Source organism: Hoplias malabaricus, chromosome 1 (assembly GCF_029633855.1).
Source record: "Hoplias malabaricus isolate fHopMal1 chromosome 1, fHopMal1.hap1, whole genome shotgun sequence".
Classification (NCBI taxonomy): Eukaryota; Metazoa; Chordata; class Actinopteri; order Characiformes; family Erythrinidae; genus Hoplias; species Hoplias malabaricus.
In genome coordinates, this window is record NC_089800.1 from 29,163,723 (window position 1) to 29,182,347 (window position 18,625).

The following is an 18,625-nucleotide window of genomic DNA, read 5'->3' on the forward strand; positions in this document are numbered from 1 at the left end:
AATTGCACCAAGCTTTAGCTGGTGATAACTGTCTTAGAGTTAACACACAGAGAATATAATCAGGAGAATCTGATCTGATCTCTGTGAATGAGGTATTAGGGCTAACAGGTTTAATCTCACTCTTAAGAGCTCTTATAGTGCGTGAAACCTGAGCCTTATCTCCAACTGAGCGTGCTCTTTGTTCCTCACCCCTGTCCACCGATCTGATCTCAGACCATTAAAATTCTTCAGGCTAATTTAAAAGGAATCCGCTCGCGTGGATGTGGAGCGACAGCCAGCAGAGAGAGCGCAGCTGTTTTACAATGGAGGCTTTCAGGACGTCCCAGTTTCAGTCCCTGGTCCAGTCCCACTTACCTGAGGAACTTCTTTAAAAAGCCAGTATCTATAAGAACTGGATATTCATGAGTCCGAATGACTGTTTTGGATCTTTTGATTTGGGTCTAATCTAAAGCTTTTGATTTGGGTTCTCAGGGATGATGGAGATCCATCCAGTACATTCAGTGCTCTCTCTCTCACTCACTCACATACTTTTCCCTTTAAACACTTTAACTCTCTCCTCTGGCCCTTCTCTCCCTCTCTCTCTCTCACACTATTTCTGATTGAACGGGACAAAACACACCACTGACACGTTCTCAGAAAATAGCTCAGTAATATAGACTTCCTGAGTAAGTGTGTTAATAATAATCATTATTTTTATTACAAAACGTTTATTTGTCATACAGCACCCCTTCTTGACCATTTGGATAAATGACAAATATATTAAAAATAAGTGTTAATACAAACTATACAAGGCAAAGATGGAACAGAGACACATGCATATGTAAAACAAGCATGAACACATCTGGAGCAGGGGTCGGGTTTTTACAGTTAAAATTCCCCATCCATCTATGTACATTTTTACGGAGCCCCTAAGGTGACATGGTGGGTTTATTTAGCAAGTCGTGGCCACTATATAGTATTTTGCGGCCACAAAATAATATATTGAGGCCACAAGATAGTATTTTGAGGCCATGAAATGACTGTGCACCCTGACAAACTTACAAACCTACATTGTGTTTTAACATTTTTGCTATTTGATTCTCCTCCATATATCTCTCCTGGAGAAAGTTCTCTAATTCGCATTGATTTCCATGTCGTCCATCAACCTTAAGACAATGTGTATTAACGTTAACCAACTGCAATCTGGTGTTTGATTTAATCTCAAAGGTTAGATGTGTGGTTGTTCAACTGCTATGCCTATTAAATTTGTGTGTGCTGCAAATGCAGGTCCCTTGGTCCAAGCTTCAAAATACTATTTCGTGGTCTCAATATATTATTTCGTGGCCTCAAAATACTATATAGTGGCCAGGACTTGCTAAATAAACCCACCATGTCACCTTAGGGGCTCCGCACATTTTCTCTAAAAACAGGCACGTTTTGAATCCCATAGATCGAACACAGAATCCTAACTGAACTATACTGGGGAACTGTGTTTGTAATGCTGCATTAACCTCTAGTGTGTAGGCACCTTAAAAAAAGAAGTACAGATCCAAAGGAACCCTTCTATATAATACAAAACACATAAACCCTGTATACGAACAAAGAGCAGAAAAATAACAGAAACACTTACAGTAATATCAATACCTGGTATGAAAAGCTGTCAGCTTTTACCTTAAGAACACTTCAGCTTTTCTAGGTAAGCTGTCATACAGGTTCTGAAGTGGGTGTGATGGGAAATAGTGATGATTTTTAAAACAGTTTTAGGAAATATAAAAGAAGAAGATTTTAGAAGTAGTACTTTTTTCATAAGGCTACACAACACCTACATAAGCCTCTCACACACACTGATACAAACGTACATTAGCATCTATCAAGACTTTAGTCCTGTCTTCTGTCAATTCCATCTTAAAGTGTTAAAAGACATGACAGTTTTCGAATATATATTTACTGATGAATCATGTGAGTTATATCAGTCGTGATATGGTTGGCTAGGCCTCATGAAGGTCTGGTTAAAGTGAAGCTGCATAGTTATTAATAACAGACTTTAAACTGGGACCTCAATACTATTAAAAACATCACAATTAAACAATAACAGGAATTGAATAATTCCACCAAACAGTAAACAATATCACTACAACAAGGAAAGCCCATTTAAAAAGGTGTGCAAAGCAGCTGTGTCAGATTCTGTCGATTGCCTTTAGAAACAAAAACACCCCCAAACAATTCTCACATTATATCCACTCACAAATGACTAGTAAACATTCATTCATTCAGAAGCACCCATAGGAAATCCATGCAGACACAGAGAGAACACACAGACAGTCATCCAGAGCGGGAGTTGGAGCCACAACCTCCAGGTCCTTGGAGCTGCGTGACTGCGACACCGCCTGCTGCGCCACCGTGCTGCCGTACTAGTAAACATGCATTTCATAAATCTAAATTTACCCAATTTCACTTAATTTCTGATACAGGGAGACCTTTTGCAACGGATGGTAGTGGCAAATAAGGCCTTGAAAATGTCCTGTATTGGGGGGCAGGCTTAAACATCCTTAACTGGTTAGTCTCTAACCATCAGAAAAATATTAAACCAAGGTCAGGTGTCTGGCTTTTTTGCTTCTAACAAAAAAGGAATGTATTTCCTTGAAGAGTGTCAGGGTTAAAGCATAATGATGCTTTAACCAGATCAAATCTGAATAACATTTCTGAAATTCTGTGAGCATATTTTCATTGTTTGTTCTTCTGAACTATCCATCGAGGAGAACTGAAGCCAGAAATACTTTGCTGGATCAACCAAACATCTCCCCTAGGGGGAGCCAGCCATTCTTTGTGTGACACGCTTCACAAGGGGCAAGGAAAAAAACTGGACAGAGTAAACAAAGCTTTTGTATGATAAAAGGTACAATTTCGCTACACTGAGCTCACTGCTGAAATGAAAACGGGCAGTAAATGTAAATGTCTCCATAGTATAACTGTATGTAGGAGTAAACAGTTGTAGAATTTGTTCATCAGTATATCAGTGTGCTTTAACAACAGAAATAATTACTGCCTCTAAAAATAATCCTTGTGTAAACTTAAAATTAATGGCCTAGGACTTTCTGTCATGACTGAACTCGTCCCCACCACTTTTAGAAAGTGTAATCTGAAAAATTTCTCAATTACAGCTTGCTGTAGATACAGTTTGTGGAGGCAGAACTAAGGCCACATGGAACATTCCTCTTCTAATACATACAGTTGCACTGATGTCTCCCCACTGGCCACAGCAGAAGACCTTTACATTTATCCAGCACAGGTGATGCTGCATTCGTCTCCTATAGTCTACAGAAAACCAAGAGAACAGCCATGAGCTCATAATTATAGGTAATGTAACTATGACTTATAGGTGTAATAAGTAATATTCTTCGTGGTTTTACAGTGACACAGAACTATGTAGAATAACATAAAAATAATTAAACAAGAAGTGATGTTCATTTTTCTGCACGAGAAAAGGTCAAGTGCAAGAAAACCATGTGGAAAACATCATGGCTGAAAGAAAGGGTGCCTTCTATACACTGCAATGTCAGCTTAAGGTTAATATATAATCATACATATGAGTTAATTACATACAGGCATTATGTCAACATTGCATTTCACAGCAGAGAATATGAGTCCATGCCACACTACAGTATACAAATATTATACTTGATTAATAACTAACCCAAAGGGGCAGCTGTGGCCTAATGGTTAGAAAAGTGGTTTGGGAAGGTCACTGATCTGATCCCCACAACAGGCTGGAGAACTGGGGGCAGTGGGATCTCTTTCTAAATGAGTGTGTTTATTTTAAAAAATGCAAAAACAAATGCTTTTTTTTTGTAATGTTTATATTTGTTTGGGAATTCTTCTGCAATTACTGTGAATGATTTTACTGTTGAAATGGCTCAGGAAATAAAACTGAAATATTGGAACATCAGAAAACAGCTGACTCACTTTAATTTTTCCAGTCTGAAATCTTTGTGTTCTTGAAGTGCTTTGAGCTGGTCCCTCCCTGATTTTCCTGGTTTGTTCCCTGTAAGTTCCAGCACTCTCAGGTGTGAAGGGTTTGATTCGAGAGCAGAGGTCAGATAAAAACAGCCTTCTTCTGTGATATTACAGTGTGAAAGACTGCAGGAGCATGGTTTCAGTTAGATTTGAGCAAACTAGCACACACTGCCAATAAGTATAATATACTGTATAATTTAGTTCATAATAATAAATAGACTATTCCAGGGAGGGTCCAGACCCACTGCGACCCTGAACAGGATAAGCGGTTACAGACAATAAATGAATAAATCATAAATAGATGAATTAATATTATCAAAGTAGACATGATATATATTCTTGATTAAAAAAATATATAAAATTTTATCACAGAGAGTTCAAACGCAGAAAACATGTATATGAAATCTGGTTAGTTTAGGTTATATTTAATATTGGTTTTGGTTAAACAGGTCAATATTCACCTGAGTTTTTCCATGCTGCACTGTGGCCATTTCAGAAATTCAGCGATTGTCTTTACTCCAGAGTCTCTGAGTGTGTTGAAGTTCAGACACAGGTCACTAAAGTGAGAGGAATTTGACTTCAGAGCCACAGACAGAGAAACACAGCTGCTCTCTGTGAGACCACAGTCTGCCAGACTAAAGGAAGGAGAGAGAGAGAGAAATTTTGGACCACAAATGAATTAGTGACAATTATCATCAAAAATATTCCATAACTGTGTACGACAGTGATAACCAAACTTTGGTGAAAAATTCGGTAAAGCAGGAATGATTGATTAGGATTGAAATGTAGATTTACACGGTCAAGAACCACTTGTACAGACAAGGAGGACTCCACTGAGTTAGCAGTGAGCAGTTACAGTACAGTTTTTGTGTGGTGTTCCAGACAGTATTTTAGACACAACAATTCAACAAAAACATCTCCACTAGAAACAAATGTCTATATGCATTAGCAAACCCTTGAGGGCAATCTACCCTGAATGGTTTTCTTTATTTTAAAGATCTATAAATCACAACAGATCTATATTCTAAATGTATAAAAATACGAAAAATCTGCCTAAATGATTTTACACTGTTGAATGTACATTTACTGGATTTTCATGTGAATGATGAATGAGATTAAGGCCAGAGCCTACCTTAGACTCCTGAGTTTAAACTGAGGATTTTTCAGCACAGCAGATAGCATCTTCACTCCAGAGTCCTGAAGACTATTTTTACTCAAATCTAACTCAGTCAAACTGGTATTGCTCTTCAGAGCTTCAGACAGAGACATGCAGCCCTTGGATGTTAGTTCACAGTTGCACAGCCTGGTGATAAAAATTGTGTCACCATATATGCAATTTGTTTTCAGGTAAGTGACATGAAAAAAAGAAGGTCCAGAACTAACTTTAATTTCTCCAGCCTACACATCCGATTCCGCAGAACATCAGAGAACATCTTCATTCCATAGTCACCAAATAGATTAAAGCTCAAGTCGAGTTCTCTAAGGTGCAGAGGGTTGGAGTTTAGAGCTGAGGCCAGAAAACCACAGTCTTTTGCTCTGATTTCACATTCTGACAGGCTGTGACAAAGGTCAAGCAGATAAAGCAAGGTCAAGTTGTTCTGTTTGGGATGCCATATGTTATACATGAATCCTGTTGTTATTCATAAGGACAGTAAAAACTGGTCAAATCTGTGAAAACTTCAGTAATCGAAGTGATTGGATTTTGTCCAAAAATGAAATGAACTTACTCCAGTGTTTCCAGTTTGCAGTGCTGACTCTTGAACCCTTGAGAAAGAATCTGCATGCCAGTACCATGCATTGCATTGCCACTGAGTTTCAGTTCTCTTAGAGTTGAAGATTTTGAGTTGAGAGCTGAGGTCAGAGCTTGAAAACCTTTATCTGATATATTACAGTGCCTAACCCTGAAAGGTAAATTATATTAAAAAAATAATTACATCACAAAATCACTTATTAAGATTACATATTAAGAATGTTTTTGCTTTCTCTTGTAAATCTACCATTTTGGCTGTATTTCTTTGGGCTGTGATGATTTGTTAAAATTTTATACAAAGTTAAACACATTCATAAGAGTTTTCTATCAACAAAGCACTAGTGCTTGTGCCAGAGCTGGTCTGGTTCCTTTGAACTTTTTGAACCACCTTTCCACTGGTTTGACAGCCAAAAAATTACAAATCTGAATGCAGACATTCCCTCATCTGAAAACCTTGGCTTTCCTCTGGGAAGGTAATTATCTTTACATGGTAATGATAACGCCCTGGCCACCTGAGACATGAGTTGTTGGTTCCAGGCAAAAAAAAAAATGTGAGGCCAAAATGGCACTAATTTTTTGGCAGAAACCTTTCAAAAAAAAACCTTTGACCATTTGATATTTTGGCACCATGCCAATTGAAAAGTGCTAGCAGAAACTTACTCGGCTGTTCTTGCAGCCTTCACAACAGGCAGCATTCTGTAAAGGCATTCATCTGCATTGCTTAGGCTGTATTTCCTCATGTCGAAGACATCCACTTCCCTCTCTGAAGTCAGCAACACAAAGACTAGAGCTGACCACTGTGCAGGGGAGAGTTTAGTCTTGGAGAGGCGCCCAGAACTCAGAAGAGTTAGTATCTCATCCTGCAGAGAAGAGTCATTGAGCTCATTCAGGCAGTGAAAGAGGTTGATGTACTTCTCTGGAGAGAGGTTCATCCTGAGGCGGATCTTGATGTAATCAATGGTTTTCTCAACATTGTGGGAATCATATGAGATCTGAGGCAGAAGCATTTGTAAGAGGGATTGGTTGTTTTCTTGGGAAAGGCCAAGAAAAAAGCGGAGGAACAGGTCGAATTGACCATTCGTGCTTCTCAAAGCCTTGTCCACTGCACTCTGGTGAAGGTCAGACATAGATGAACATGGAAATGTAGCAGCAATGTGTACTGGATTCCATTGGCTGAGCACCATTCTTTTACCTTCACTAAAGGATATGTAGACGTACAAAGCCGCAAGGTGTTCCTGAATGCTCAGGTGAATGAAGCAAAACACCTTCCCTTTCCCTTCAAACAGTTTAGACTCCTCACGAAAAATTTGCGTACATACACCAGAGTATAGTACTGCATCCTTAACATCGATTTCACACTCTGTCAAGTCCTCCTCGTAAAAGATCAGGTTTCCTTTTATCAACTGTTTGAAAGCAAGCCGGCCAAGCTTGAGAATCATCTCTTTGTCAATTTGTTCAGACTCTGCATACTTCTCTTTTCTGTTGCATGCTTGGATGATAAGAAAGTGTGTGTACATTTGGGTCAAAGTCTTGGGGATCTTTGCACCTTCTGCATCACCCAACATCTTCTCAAGTACAGTGGCAGAAATCCAACAGAAGACTGGTATGTGGCACATGATGTAGAGGCTCCTTGAAGATTTCAAGTGTGCAATGGTTCTGTTGGCCAGGCTTAGGTCACTGATTCTTTTCTTGAAATATTCTTCTTTCTGAGGGTCATTGAACCCCCGGATCTCTGTGACTTGACTAACACAGTCAATAGGAATCTGATCAGCAGCCGCTGGCCGAGAGGTTATCCAGATTTTAGCTAAAGGAAGAAGATTCCCCTTGATGAGATTTATCAATAGTGTATTCACTGTGGCCATCTTAGTTATATCACTTATAATCTCAGTCTTGTGGAAAGCTTGAGATGAACGATGTTCATCCAAACCATCAAAGATAAATACAATATTGTGAAAAGCAACATGGGCAATCTTCACTTCTCTGAGCTCTGGAAAGAAGTGATGAACAAGACCCTCCAGACTGAAGGACAGGCTACTCATAAGATTCAGTTCCCTGAATGGAAGTGGAAATATGAAGTGGACATCCTGATTGGCTTCACCTTCAGCCCAGTCCACGATGAACTTCTGCACTGAGACAGTTTTACCAATACCAGCTACTCCCTTAGTCAACACGGTTCTTATCTGTTTTTCTTGTCCGGGTAAGGGTTTAAAGATGTCATTGCATTTTATTGGTATGTCTTCTGCTGATGAATGTGTCCTGGCTGCCATCTCAATCTGTCGAACTTCATGTTCATTGTTGACTTCTCCTCTTCCACCCTCAGTGATATAGAGCTCTGTGTAGATGTCATTGAGGAGGGTTGAATGTCCGTGATGTTGTAGTTCATCAGACAAACATTGAAACCGATTCTTCAGTTTAGATTTAAATTTCTTGTAAGATTCATCCTCCGTTAATGATGACCTAAAAAATCATTACACTACTTAACAGTAAGAAATGTAAATATTAAAATATTACAACATTCTGTGAGCATCAACATTAACTTTAACATTACCTTAGTCATTCATGTTAAAGCAGCTCTTCTGTAAGATTGGACCAGATAGGGTAACTTTTCTTGAACTAAACACTTTCTTGAACCCTTATACTCACCCAATTTCCCTGCTCCCATCATCAACTTCAAGAAATGCCATTCCATTTGCTAATTAATATCTAACCTATGCTATGGTAGCTATGATAACAAATTAATCAGTGTTATTCACACAACCTCTCTGTGGTTTTAAACTTGTGGCTGATCAGTGTATGTAGAGTTTAAATGTCAGACAAATCAGAACACTTACTCATGTCCAGAGGGTGGGACATTATCTTTTTGAGGCTCCAGAGGGTAGTCACTCTTGAAGGACACAGAGCTGAGTGCTAATGGGATGGATCTATCACAAACGAACACGTATCAAATCATAGAAACATAAAGACTTTACTGCCTGGAACAACATGTCAACTTCATAGAGCAAGTTACTAAGCATTTCAATACATGACTGACAACATTAACAATTTTACAGATTCTCGAGTATTACAAACGGTCAGAATGGACTTTCATAGTGTAAGCTTCCATTATAGTTACATACATAAGCCTCGGTATAAAATATTAGAGCAAATGTCATACAATAAAATGTCTTGATTGATTACAATGGGTGTAGGGCAAATTATATGTATAGGGATAGTCCTTAACTCAGGGTTGCTGTGGGTCAGGAGCCTACCAGAATCACTGAACATAAGGCGTTAAACAACTGCTGAGCCATTTTACACCTTCATACAAAATGGGCCTTTTTTCAGGCAGTATGTAGAGGGCTCAAAGCTCTTACTCGTGTCCTGAAGGTGGGGTTTTGTCTTTCATGGTGATAGGAGGATCCATAGAGAAATCACTTCTGAGGGACACACAGCTTGGGGCTTGTGGGGTGTATCTGTCATGTTTAAACATGGACAAAACCAAAATATGCAATGACACTACTGAATATAACAATGTTTAATTTTCATGCTACACATTATTACCCACAATGCATTACATACCCCATCAACAGAGATCCTAAAAATATAAAGATCATAAAAGTATTTTAAAAATTTGTCTGAAAGATCCTACTGAGGCAGTATTCTGAGATAGGAAGGCACAGATTTGGGTCTGGATTGAATGATTGTATGAAACACAGCTGAACCACTCTCTTTTGGAGCAATTTTTAAAGGCAGCATATAGGTATCTTTGCTGCCTTAGATTTCCCATATTCCATTGTCAGCACGGTCAATAGCACTCATCAGCAATAAATGGTAGAAGTTGCAGCTATGTGGTGAACCTAGCTAGGGTTCTGTACAAATGTAAATTAGCTAGATTGATTGATTACAGTTGTTGTAGCGTGATGAGTTATGCAAATGAGATTTTAGACATGGTCCCTAACTCAGGGTTAAACAATTGCTGAGCCATTTTCCATCTTTGTAAAGAACGGGCCTTGCATGGTTACTACATGGTTAATGTAGCCTAGAAAAGTAGTATAGCTTTTCATTAAACTGCAAAAGGCATCAGTAGGCTATATTTCAGTTCAGTTTTTATAGTTGGTAGAGCACAGAAATGTGCAGAAAACCAGAAACACGTATAGATATCATAATTCAAGGTATTTAACTCTATACATTGGGGATGGGGGTGTATTTTCTTACTCTTTATGCATGATTTGAAACATGCAGTTCATCTTTACATTGTGTTAAAGTTTCATGATGAACAGACCAACAGAATAACTCTGTTAACTCTATTGTAAATTTCCCGAATTGAGATACGAGGATTTTTTTTTTCTTTTTTCAGACAGTATGTAGAGCGCTCAAAACTCTTACTCATGTCCTGAAGGGAGATTTTTATCTTTCATGGTGATTGGAGGATCCATAGAGAAGTCACTTCTGAGGGACGCACAGCTTGGACCTTCTGGAATGTATCTGTCATGGATGAACATGGACAAAAGCAAAATATTCAATGATACTATTGAACATAACAATGTTTCATATTCATGCTTCACATTATTGACAACAATGCAGTAAAGACTCCATCAACACAGATCCTAAAATTATAAAGATCATAAAAGTATTTTAAAGAATTCTATATGTTCTGGTATACACTGTGCCTGGTCCTACAGAGGCTGTATTCTGAGGTAGGAAGGCACAGATTTGAATGATTGTATGAAACACTGCTGAGGCAACAAAGATGTATTTCTCAAAATATAGAGCAGAAAAGTCTTTGCATATTATCACTGTATTTTATCTCTAAACTTTGTGATTAGTCTAGCTAGTGAAAGCTAGCATAGCAGTATTCGGCTACATCTTGATATTTTGCTGCATTTGTAGTGTCTCAAACTCCTAAAGGCTCATTTATTCATTCATTCATACATTCATTCATTGTCTGTAACCACTTATCCGGAATCACTGGGCGCAAGGCAGAAACACACCCTGGAGAGGACACCAAGCCTTCACAGGGCGACACACTCACACTTTCACTCACAACTAGGGACATTTTTTGAATTGCCAATCCACCTACCAACGTGTGTTTTTGGAATGGGGGAGGAAACTGGAGCACCTGGAGGAAACCCATGCGGACACAGGGTGAACACACCTAACTCATGAAACACCTTTCTCCTGAAAGAACACGGGCAGCAAGGCATCAAGTTTACAACCTTCTGGTTCAGACACAGGCCAAGAGTATAAAGGCACTGAGACTTTCAATTATTGTATATGTATCACCCTAATTTACGGCTGTTCCTTTAGATGTTAGCTATATCACACAAGACGGAATTTTAAAGATGAGATCCACACTATAACAGCGACATAAGGCTTTATGTTGCTTTTAATTCTTATACAGTTAAATATATGTGATACATTGCAGCCCACTCTGCTAACATATACCTACACAGACCTAGTCCAGTTGTGGAACTATTTGATTGGGTGAAGCCAAGTAAATTATTAAACCAACTATACTCCTAATCTATTGTGGGTTATTACTATTAATTATTAAATGGCACTGTTAACACTGATGTATAAAAGCTGTATCACAGTCCACATGGAGCTGTGATTGAATATCAGCACAGCTGGTATTATTTTATGCACTATGACCTAATCACAGCCGTGCTGATATTTAGTATCAAAGCATTCCCTCTTAGTGATATTGCGAATTAAATATTTGGATAAAAATTTTAAAAGCTCTACTACCAGCTCTACTATCAAGAACATTATCACTCAGTTACAAACAGCATACAGCTCTGAATTCTACCACAGGTTTACATTGACTTAATAAATGTTAGGATAATTGTATGAGAGCTCAGAACTCTTACTCATGTCCAGAGAGTAGGGCTTTATCTTGCATGGAGATGGGAGGATCCATAGAGCGGTCACTCTTCAGGGACATGCAGCTTGTAACGGATGGGTTGGATTTGTCCAGCTGGACCCGACTGAAGGAACCAAAAGAATAACACAACTCTAATGACCCAGGGACCCACATTAAATTAATCACAGCACCCAGGGCTATGATTAGAGAGACTCAGATGAACAGGCAACAAAGACAATTCCAAAGTGTCTGCATGCTGCACACATACACACACACACCAAAAAAAAAAAACAGAACAAAATGTAACATCTCATTTTATCCCATGTATTCAGACTTATGCAGATAAGTCAGAAAAACTGACAGGGTGGTCTTGTTTCACAGTGTGTTTTTGTGGGCTCCATGAACTGAAAAAGTGATTATCCATAACATGCCCCCTTTAAAGAACAGTGTTAGAGTATAATACTGATTACAGGCTGCATATTTAAGTACTAGCTTAAACAAAATGCGACGTTTCTGTGAAGAGTCACTTTTCATCGACACACAGAATCTCTGATTCTACACTGTGAAAAAGATTAATATAAAAATATTAAAGCTACTGTAAAATAATAGGTCTGGGCTGGATACATTAAAAACTATATCCCAGTACCTTCCTAATATTTACAGATGTGAAAGACCCCATACTCCTGGTACTGCAACTCAGCATTAAAACAAACCCTCCTGTCTGCACCTAGATATTTAATCAGACTACTAGAATAGATTGAATCCTCATGTGATTTTTACAGTTCTGGGTGGATAGGATGGCTGTTTATTTCCTCATCTCTCTGGTAGCTGATGTGGAAAATTTGAGGCAATTGCTTTCTCCACGGTGGCATTAAGCTGTTTGGTGACCCTGTCATCAGGGGAGATTCACTGGTGAGAGGAATTGGAGTTGACCAATAATTAGGTTATCAGTGGGATTGGGTTTGAGAAATAAACTTTTTTTTTGTCTGTAATAAAACCTATGCCATCAGTCCAGCGTGAGTTAATACTGTACACTTTAAATTACCTCTGTGTTGTGGACATGTCTTTAGGTTGAAGGTTGTACTGGTCGTCCATCTTAATCTCGTCCATCACCTCTGCTGACCTTTCGGCTCATATTCCCTTCAATAAACAGTGTTGGTACATTCATTCAGCTGGACACTGATGATAAAGAGTTAAAGCACATGCATTTGAACCAAATGCAGAACACACTTAGAGTACGACAGAGGTCTGAGCCTCACTCTTGTGACTCAGGAGCAGTTTTGTGTTTATTAAAAGTCAGCTCTGACATCACTGGAGTCAGAGACATAATTGATTCAGTTCTCTGTGGCTTTCCCGAGGAGAGGTTTGACCTAGAGTGTTACGCAAAATATTTTAGGCACCTGAGAAAAAAACTCTAATATTAGAATATAACCAAATAACATTATTACAGTAAGTAGTGTTATTCTGTGTGTGAATTGTGTTATATGAGGTTATCATCCGATTAGATGTTAATAAATATCTCAGTGCTGTTGAGCTGTTAAATAATATATAATTTTATACAAGGACCAGGCTTTCTGAGAACAGAGATTATTTTATTAAATAGATGCCTAACACACACACACACGTAATAGTACCAGCTTTGTTTTCACCATATGAGTGGATGCAAGATTACACAAGCTGAACTGAATAACACTCAGACACAAGCAAACATAGAAATAAAGTGACTCTGCTGCTGCACCATTTAATGTGGAAAGGCGCATCTGAAAACTACAGACAGTTTCAAGGGTGAAAAATAAATAAGGAAATGCATTAACAACTTCAGATGCTGCAGATTACTACAGATCCTACAGGTTAAAAATAAAAAGCCAGGAAGGTATACCACATCATCAGGTCATCGTGTGTTTGGCATAATTTAGAGAATTTATAATTCTATTACAATTTATAGAAATTATGAGAAAAAAACAAGAGCTAAGGTCCTGCAAGCAGCAGTAAAGAGCAAAGTCCAGCATGACTGGGCAGAAATGCATTCATCCCACACATCTTTAGCTTTAGAGATCAACAACATCACTCACTTTTAGTCGGACAGAGAGCGGGTTGCTTTGGTCAAGGCATAGTTCCAGGATTTTGTTAAAGCTGCTGGCTACATTGCTGTCAGACTAAAGTTAAAGACCAGTTTCATTTTCTCTGAGGCTCCTCCCACGCATGCTATGATCTCTCTCTGCTCAGAGTGATCTAACCAGCACTCCCAGAAATGACTGTGGTTAAGCCAGCCCCCACTTGGAAAGGCTTGGTCATTCTAGCCTCCTCATTGTTTTGGTAGAACTGCATATTCAGAACAATTATTGACCAAGCTTTTGCAAGTGGAGGCAGGTTTGACTCCAGTGTGAACACAAGAAGTGATTACTTTTCATTCAATGTTTCTTAGAAGATAAGAATCTTGCACTTGTTTAAGGAAGTGTAATAAAATGATAACTGGAGTTTCCAAATACTGATGTTCAAAACACTATTAAAAAGACACACAGATGCAGAGAATATGGGACTCAGCAAATGACTTAAGCCCAAAGCTAAGGACTATCCAATAGGAATCTCCCCCAGCCCTGTCACTGTTGGACAGGCTTGACTTTGGGCCTAAGCTAACCGGCTAAACTGAGAAATCCTTCTTTATAGAATACACATGCCTTGTTTCTACACTCACTGTTCAGGTGGTCAGGACCACCACAGAGCAGCTATGATTTGGCAACCCGGTCTTACACCTACTTGTGATATATTCACCCTGAGAGCAAGGACATGGCGGACCACTGTTGGCCCACTGAGGGCAAAGTTGGAGGTCCACTGGTGTTTTCTGAGCAGACCACTGTTGATTAAACAGAATTTTAGACAAAATTCCACATTTTTGCACTTTTCCATTCACAGTCCAATTTACATTTTTTCTTTTGTTCTTCTTTATAAATAAGATTAGTAAATAATTTTAAATAGGCACAGTGTCAACGTTTTAGCATAATCATTTTATGCTAAAGGCTTATACTCATTATTATATCTCTCATAGTTGTTGGTAATATTTGTATTCGTTTGTTTTCCGGAATAAAAGTCTCTGTGAATGTAAAATCTGTTTGAGGAGGTTATAAATGATTACATCCTGTACAGGACAGTAATCTGAGTGGTCCGATGGTGGACAAGCAGTGGTCTACAGTCAGTGGTGTGACAGCCTTTTTATGACAGTGGACTGTTATATGCTCACTGTTTTTGTTTGTATGGATATTGAAAAAAATATTTTTAATTAGGTAAATAAACCAGGGATGAGGAATAACACACATCAGAGTGAAATACCAGAGTTAAAATGCTGCAGATAAAATCTTTCTTGTTTGCTCCTGCTGCTAAGTTAGTTAGCTAGGATAGCTAGTTGACCTTAAAATGGTGACTCAATAAAGCATAAATATAACAAATAAAATTTCAGAAACCGTTATCTAACATTTCGTAATATTATGAACACACCCATACACCAACATTTTAAACTTTCCAATATTAAGCGAAAGTAACAGATTTCGTACGCTTAAGAAGGTAGTTAGCTCGTCGTTCAACTTTTAGTTCCACCTTAAATGGCCCTGTGCGCTGAACAAACAGCAGAAAGAGGTCATATAAGGTAAACGCGCCATTTAAGGTGGAACAGACTAATCAAAGACAGGAGCTTTTGACAATTACGTTCAATTTACAACTTTACCTTAAATAATCCATATTATCACTGAGCACTGAAACCAGTTACAGAATGGATCGCAGCGCCATTTAAGGTAGAACAGAAAAAAATGTGAATTTAATATGGCTTTAATATGTTACGTTCACTGTTTTTCTTAAATTCTTGACTTTCTCAAACTCATACTAATTCTTTAAACAATGAAAAATAACAAATACTCGAATCACGTCACCATACACCGGTTTCCACGGTAACGGGCCGTCTGTGATGCAATAATAGCGCGGGTTTTTCTGACCTGCCTCATTCGGCCTAGGTGCGAGTTGAGGGAGGTTCTCATTTCAAATTCACAGCTCCGTCGAACTGGACCATAGCGGATCCGTGACACTGAGAGAAGGGTAAGCAGGAGGTCCTCTCCGCTGTGGAGATGTTTTAATAACGAACACAAACGCATGTTCTTCACTAAAATAATAACATTTTAATATTGTTCAGTGAAGGACCCGCTCATTATTATTATTATTATTATTATTTTAATGATCATTAGGCCTATTATTATCCCATATGATGGTAGTGCCACAAATAAACTCCAAAGCTGTTAAACTGTTATGATATTAATAATTCTCTGACTGAAACGCCCCCTACTCACTACTCCCTACAATGCTGACTATATAGGGCACTATTTTAGGCAGCTGAATTCAGGTCAGTAGTGAATGATTTTAGACACAAAACAGTACAATTTTAATAGTGAATAGGGCACAGTTTCAGACAGTCTTAGTGTCAGTCTATGGAACTGAATTTCTAATGTGGCTAATAGCGCCCACCTGTGGAGAGCGGCATTTGGTCTGTTGCTAATGTTATTTTTGTAGATTAATTTAAACTTCCAGATTCTCAATAATGTGACAACTGTTTACCACACATTGACAATAGTGCCCCCTTGTGGAAAATCAATGTATGGGGAATATGAATAGAAAGCTTCGTATAAATTATCCTATTATCACGATGCTCAATTATATAAATTAATCTGTTTATAATGATGGTGGACAAGCAGTGGTCTACAGTCAGTGGTGTGACAGCCTTTTTATGACAGTGGACTGATATATGCTCACTGTTTTTGTTTGTATGGATATTGAAAAAAATATTTTTAATTAGGTAAATAAACCAGGGATGAGGAATAACACACATCAGAGTGAAATACCAGATTTAAAATGCTGCAGATAAAATCTTTCTTGTTTGCTCCTGCTGCTAAGTTAGTTAGCTAGGATAGCTAGTTGACCTTAAAATGGTGACTCAATAAAGCATAAATATAACAAATAAAATTTCAGAAACCGTTATCTAACATTTCGTAATATTATGAACACACCCATACACCAACATTTTAAACTTTCCAATATTAAGCGAAAGTAACAGATTTCGTACGCTTAAGAAGGTAGTTAGCTCGTCGTTCAACTTTTAGTTCCACCTTAAATGGCCCTGTGCGCTGAACAAACAGCAGAAAGAGGTCATATAAGGTAAACGCGCCATTTAAGGTGGAACAGACTAATCAAAGACAGGAGCTTTTGACAATTACGTTCAATTTACAACTTTACCTTAAATAATCCATATTATCACTGAGCACTGAAACCAGTTACAGAATGGATCGCAGCGCCATTTAAGGTAGAACAGAAAAAAATGTGAATTTAATATGGCTTTAATATGTTACGTTCACTGTTTTTCTTAAATTCTTGACTTTCTCAAACTCATACTAATTCTTTAAACAATGAAAAATAACAAATACTCGAATCACGTCACCATACACCGGTTTCCACGGTAACGGGCCGTCTGTGATGCAATAATAGCGCGGGTTTTTCTGACCTGCCTCATTCGGCCTAGGTGCGAGTTGAGGGAGGTTCTCATTTCAAATTCACAGCTCCGTCGAACTGGACCATAGCGGATCCGTGACACTGAGAGAAGGGTAAGCAGGAGGTCCTCTCCGCTGTGGAGATGTTTTAATAACGAACACAAACGCATGTTCTTCACTAAAATAATAACATTTTAATATTGTTCAGTGAAGGACCCGCTCATTATTATTATTATTATTATTATTTTAATGATCATTAGGCCTATTATTATCCCATATGATGGTAGTGCCACAAATAAACTCCAAAGCTGTTAAACTGTTATGATATTAATAATTCTCTGACTGAAACGCCCCCTACTCACTACTCCCTACAATGCTGACTATATAGGGCACTATTTTAGGCAGCTGAATTCAGGTCAGTAGTGAATAATTTTAGACACAAAACAGTACAATTTTAATAGTGAATAGGGCACAGTTTCAGACAGTCTTAGTGTCAGTCTATGGAACTGAATTTCTAATGTGGCTAATAGCGCCCACCTGTGGAGAGCGGCATTTGGTCTGTTGCTAATGTTATTTTTGTAGATTAATTTAAACTTCCAGATTCTCAATAATGTGACAACTGTTTACCACACATTGACAATAGTGCCCCCTTGTGGAAAATCAATGTATGGGGAATATGAATAGAAAGCTTCGTATAAATTATCCTATTATCACGATGCTCAATTATATAAATTAATCTGTTTATAATGATGGTGGACAAGCAGTGGTCTACAGTCAGTGGTGTGACAGCCTTTTTATGACAGTGGACTGATATATGCTCACTGTTTTTGTTTGTATGGATATTGAAAAAAATATTTTTAATTAGGTAAATAAACCAGGGATGAGGAATAACACACATCAGAGTGAAATACCAGATTTAAAATGCTGCAGATAAAATCTTTCTTGTTTGCTCCTGCTGCTAAGTTAGTTAGCTAGGATAGCTAGTTGACCTTAAAATGGTGACTCAATAAAGCATAAATATAACAAATAAAATTTCAGAAACCGTTATCTAACATTTCGTAATATTATGAACACACCCATACACCAACATTTTAAACTTTCCAATATTAAGCGAAAGTAACAGATTTCGTACGCTTAAGAAGGTAGTTAGCTCGTCGTTCAACTTTTAGTTCCACCTTAAATGGCCCTGTGCGCTGAACAAACAGCAGAAAGAGGTCATATAAGGTAAACGCGCCATTTAAGGTGGAACAGACTAATCAAAGACAGGAGCTTTTGACAATTACGTTCAATTTACAACTTTACCTTAAATAATCCATATTATCACTGAGCTCTGAAACCAGTTACAGAATGGATCGCAGCGCCATTTAAGGTAGAACAGAAAAAATGTGAATTTAATATGGCTTTAATATGTTACGTTCACTGTTTTTCTTAAATTCTTGACTTTCTCAAACTCATACTAATTCTTTAAACAATGAAAAATAACAAATACTCGAATCACGTCACCATACACCGGTTTCC

The 18,625-nt window shown here is 38.1% G+C and overlaps 1 protein-coding gene across 7 annotated transcripts; it reads right to left on the bottom strand.

The window, feature by feature from the left end:
* Positions 1 to 711: 711 nt before the first annotated feature.
* Positions 712 to 18,590, bottom strand: LOC136687223 (NLR family CARD domain-containing protein 3-like). 7 transcript variants are annotated; one of them, XM_066661542.1, is made up of 14 exons: positions 18,410 to 18,590; positions 14,343 to 14,439; positions 12,631 to 12,725; positions 11,593 to 11,709; positions 10,109 to 10,207; positions 9,097 to 9,195; positions 8,575 to 8,664; positions 6,404 to 8,200; positions 5,721 to 5,894; positions 5,377 to 5,550; positions 5,126 to 5,296; positions 4,455 to 4,628; positions 3,943 to 4,116; positions 712 to 3,294 (listed from the first exon to the last, which is right to left on the bottom strand). In XM_066661542.1, the coding sequence occupies exons 3-14, from the start codon at positions 12,693 to 12,695 to the stop codon at positions 3,288 to 3,290; spliced, it is 3,141 nt and encodes a 1,046-aa protein (XP_066517639.1). In that variant the 5' UTR covers positions 12,696 to 12,725; positions 14,343 to 14,439; positions 18,410 to 18,590; the 3' UTR covers positions 712 to 3,287. The 7 variants fall into 7 exon arrangements, with proteins under 7 accessions (XP_066517639.1, XP_066517656.1, XP_066517665.1 ...); XM_066661559.1 differs by lacking the exon at positions 18,410 to 18,590 and adding an exon at positions 15,569 to 15,644; XM_066661568.1 differs by lacking the exons at positions 14,343 to 14,439; positions 18,410 to 18,590 and adding exons at positions 15,304 to 15,331; positions 15,492 to 15,537.
* Between the last annotated feature and the right edge of the window lie 35 nt (positions 18,591 to 18,625).

What these genes read in the sequence shown, in the direction of transcription:
- LOC136687223 (XM_066661542.1), bottom strand. Translation starts at nt 12,695, where the DNA reads ATGGACGAGATTAAGATGGACGACCAGTACAACCTTCAACCTAAAGAC. An exon ending in ACCCCACCTTCAGGACACGA is followed by an intron (nt 8,665 to 9,096) that starts GTAAGAGCTTTG and finishes CGTTTGTGATAG; the next exon opens with ATCCATCCCATTAGCACTCA. An exon ending in TGCAGCATGGAAAAACTCAG is followed by an intron (nt 4,117 to 4,454) that starts GTGAATATTGAC and finishes ATGCTCCTGCAG; the next exon opens with TCTTTCACACTGTAATATCA.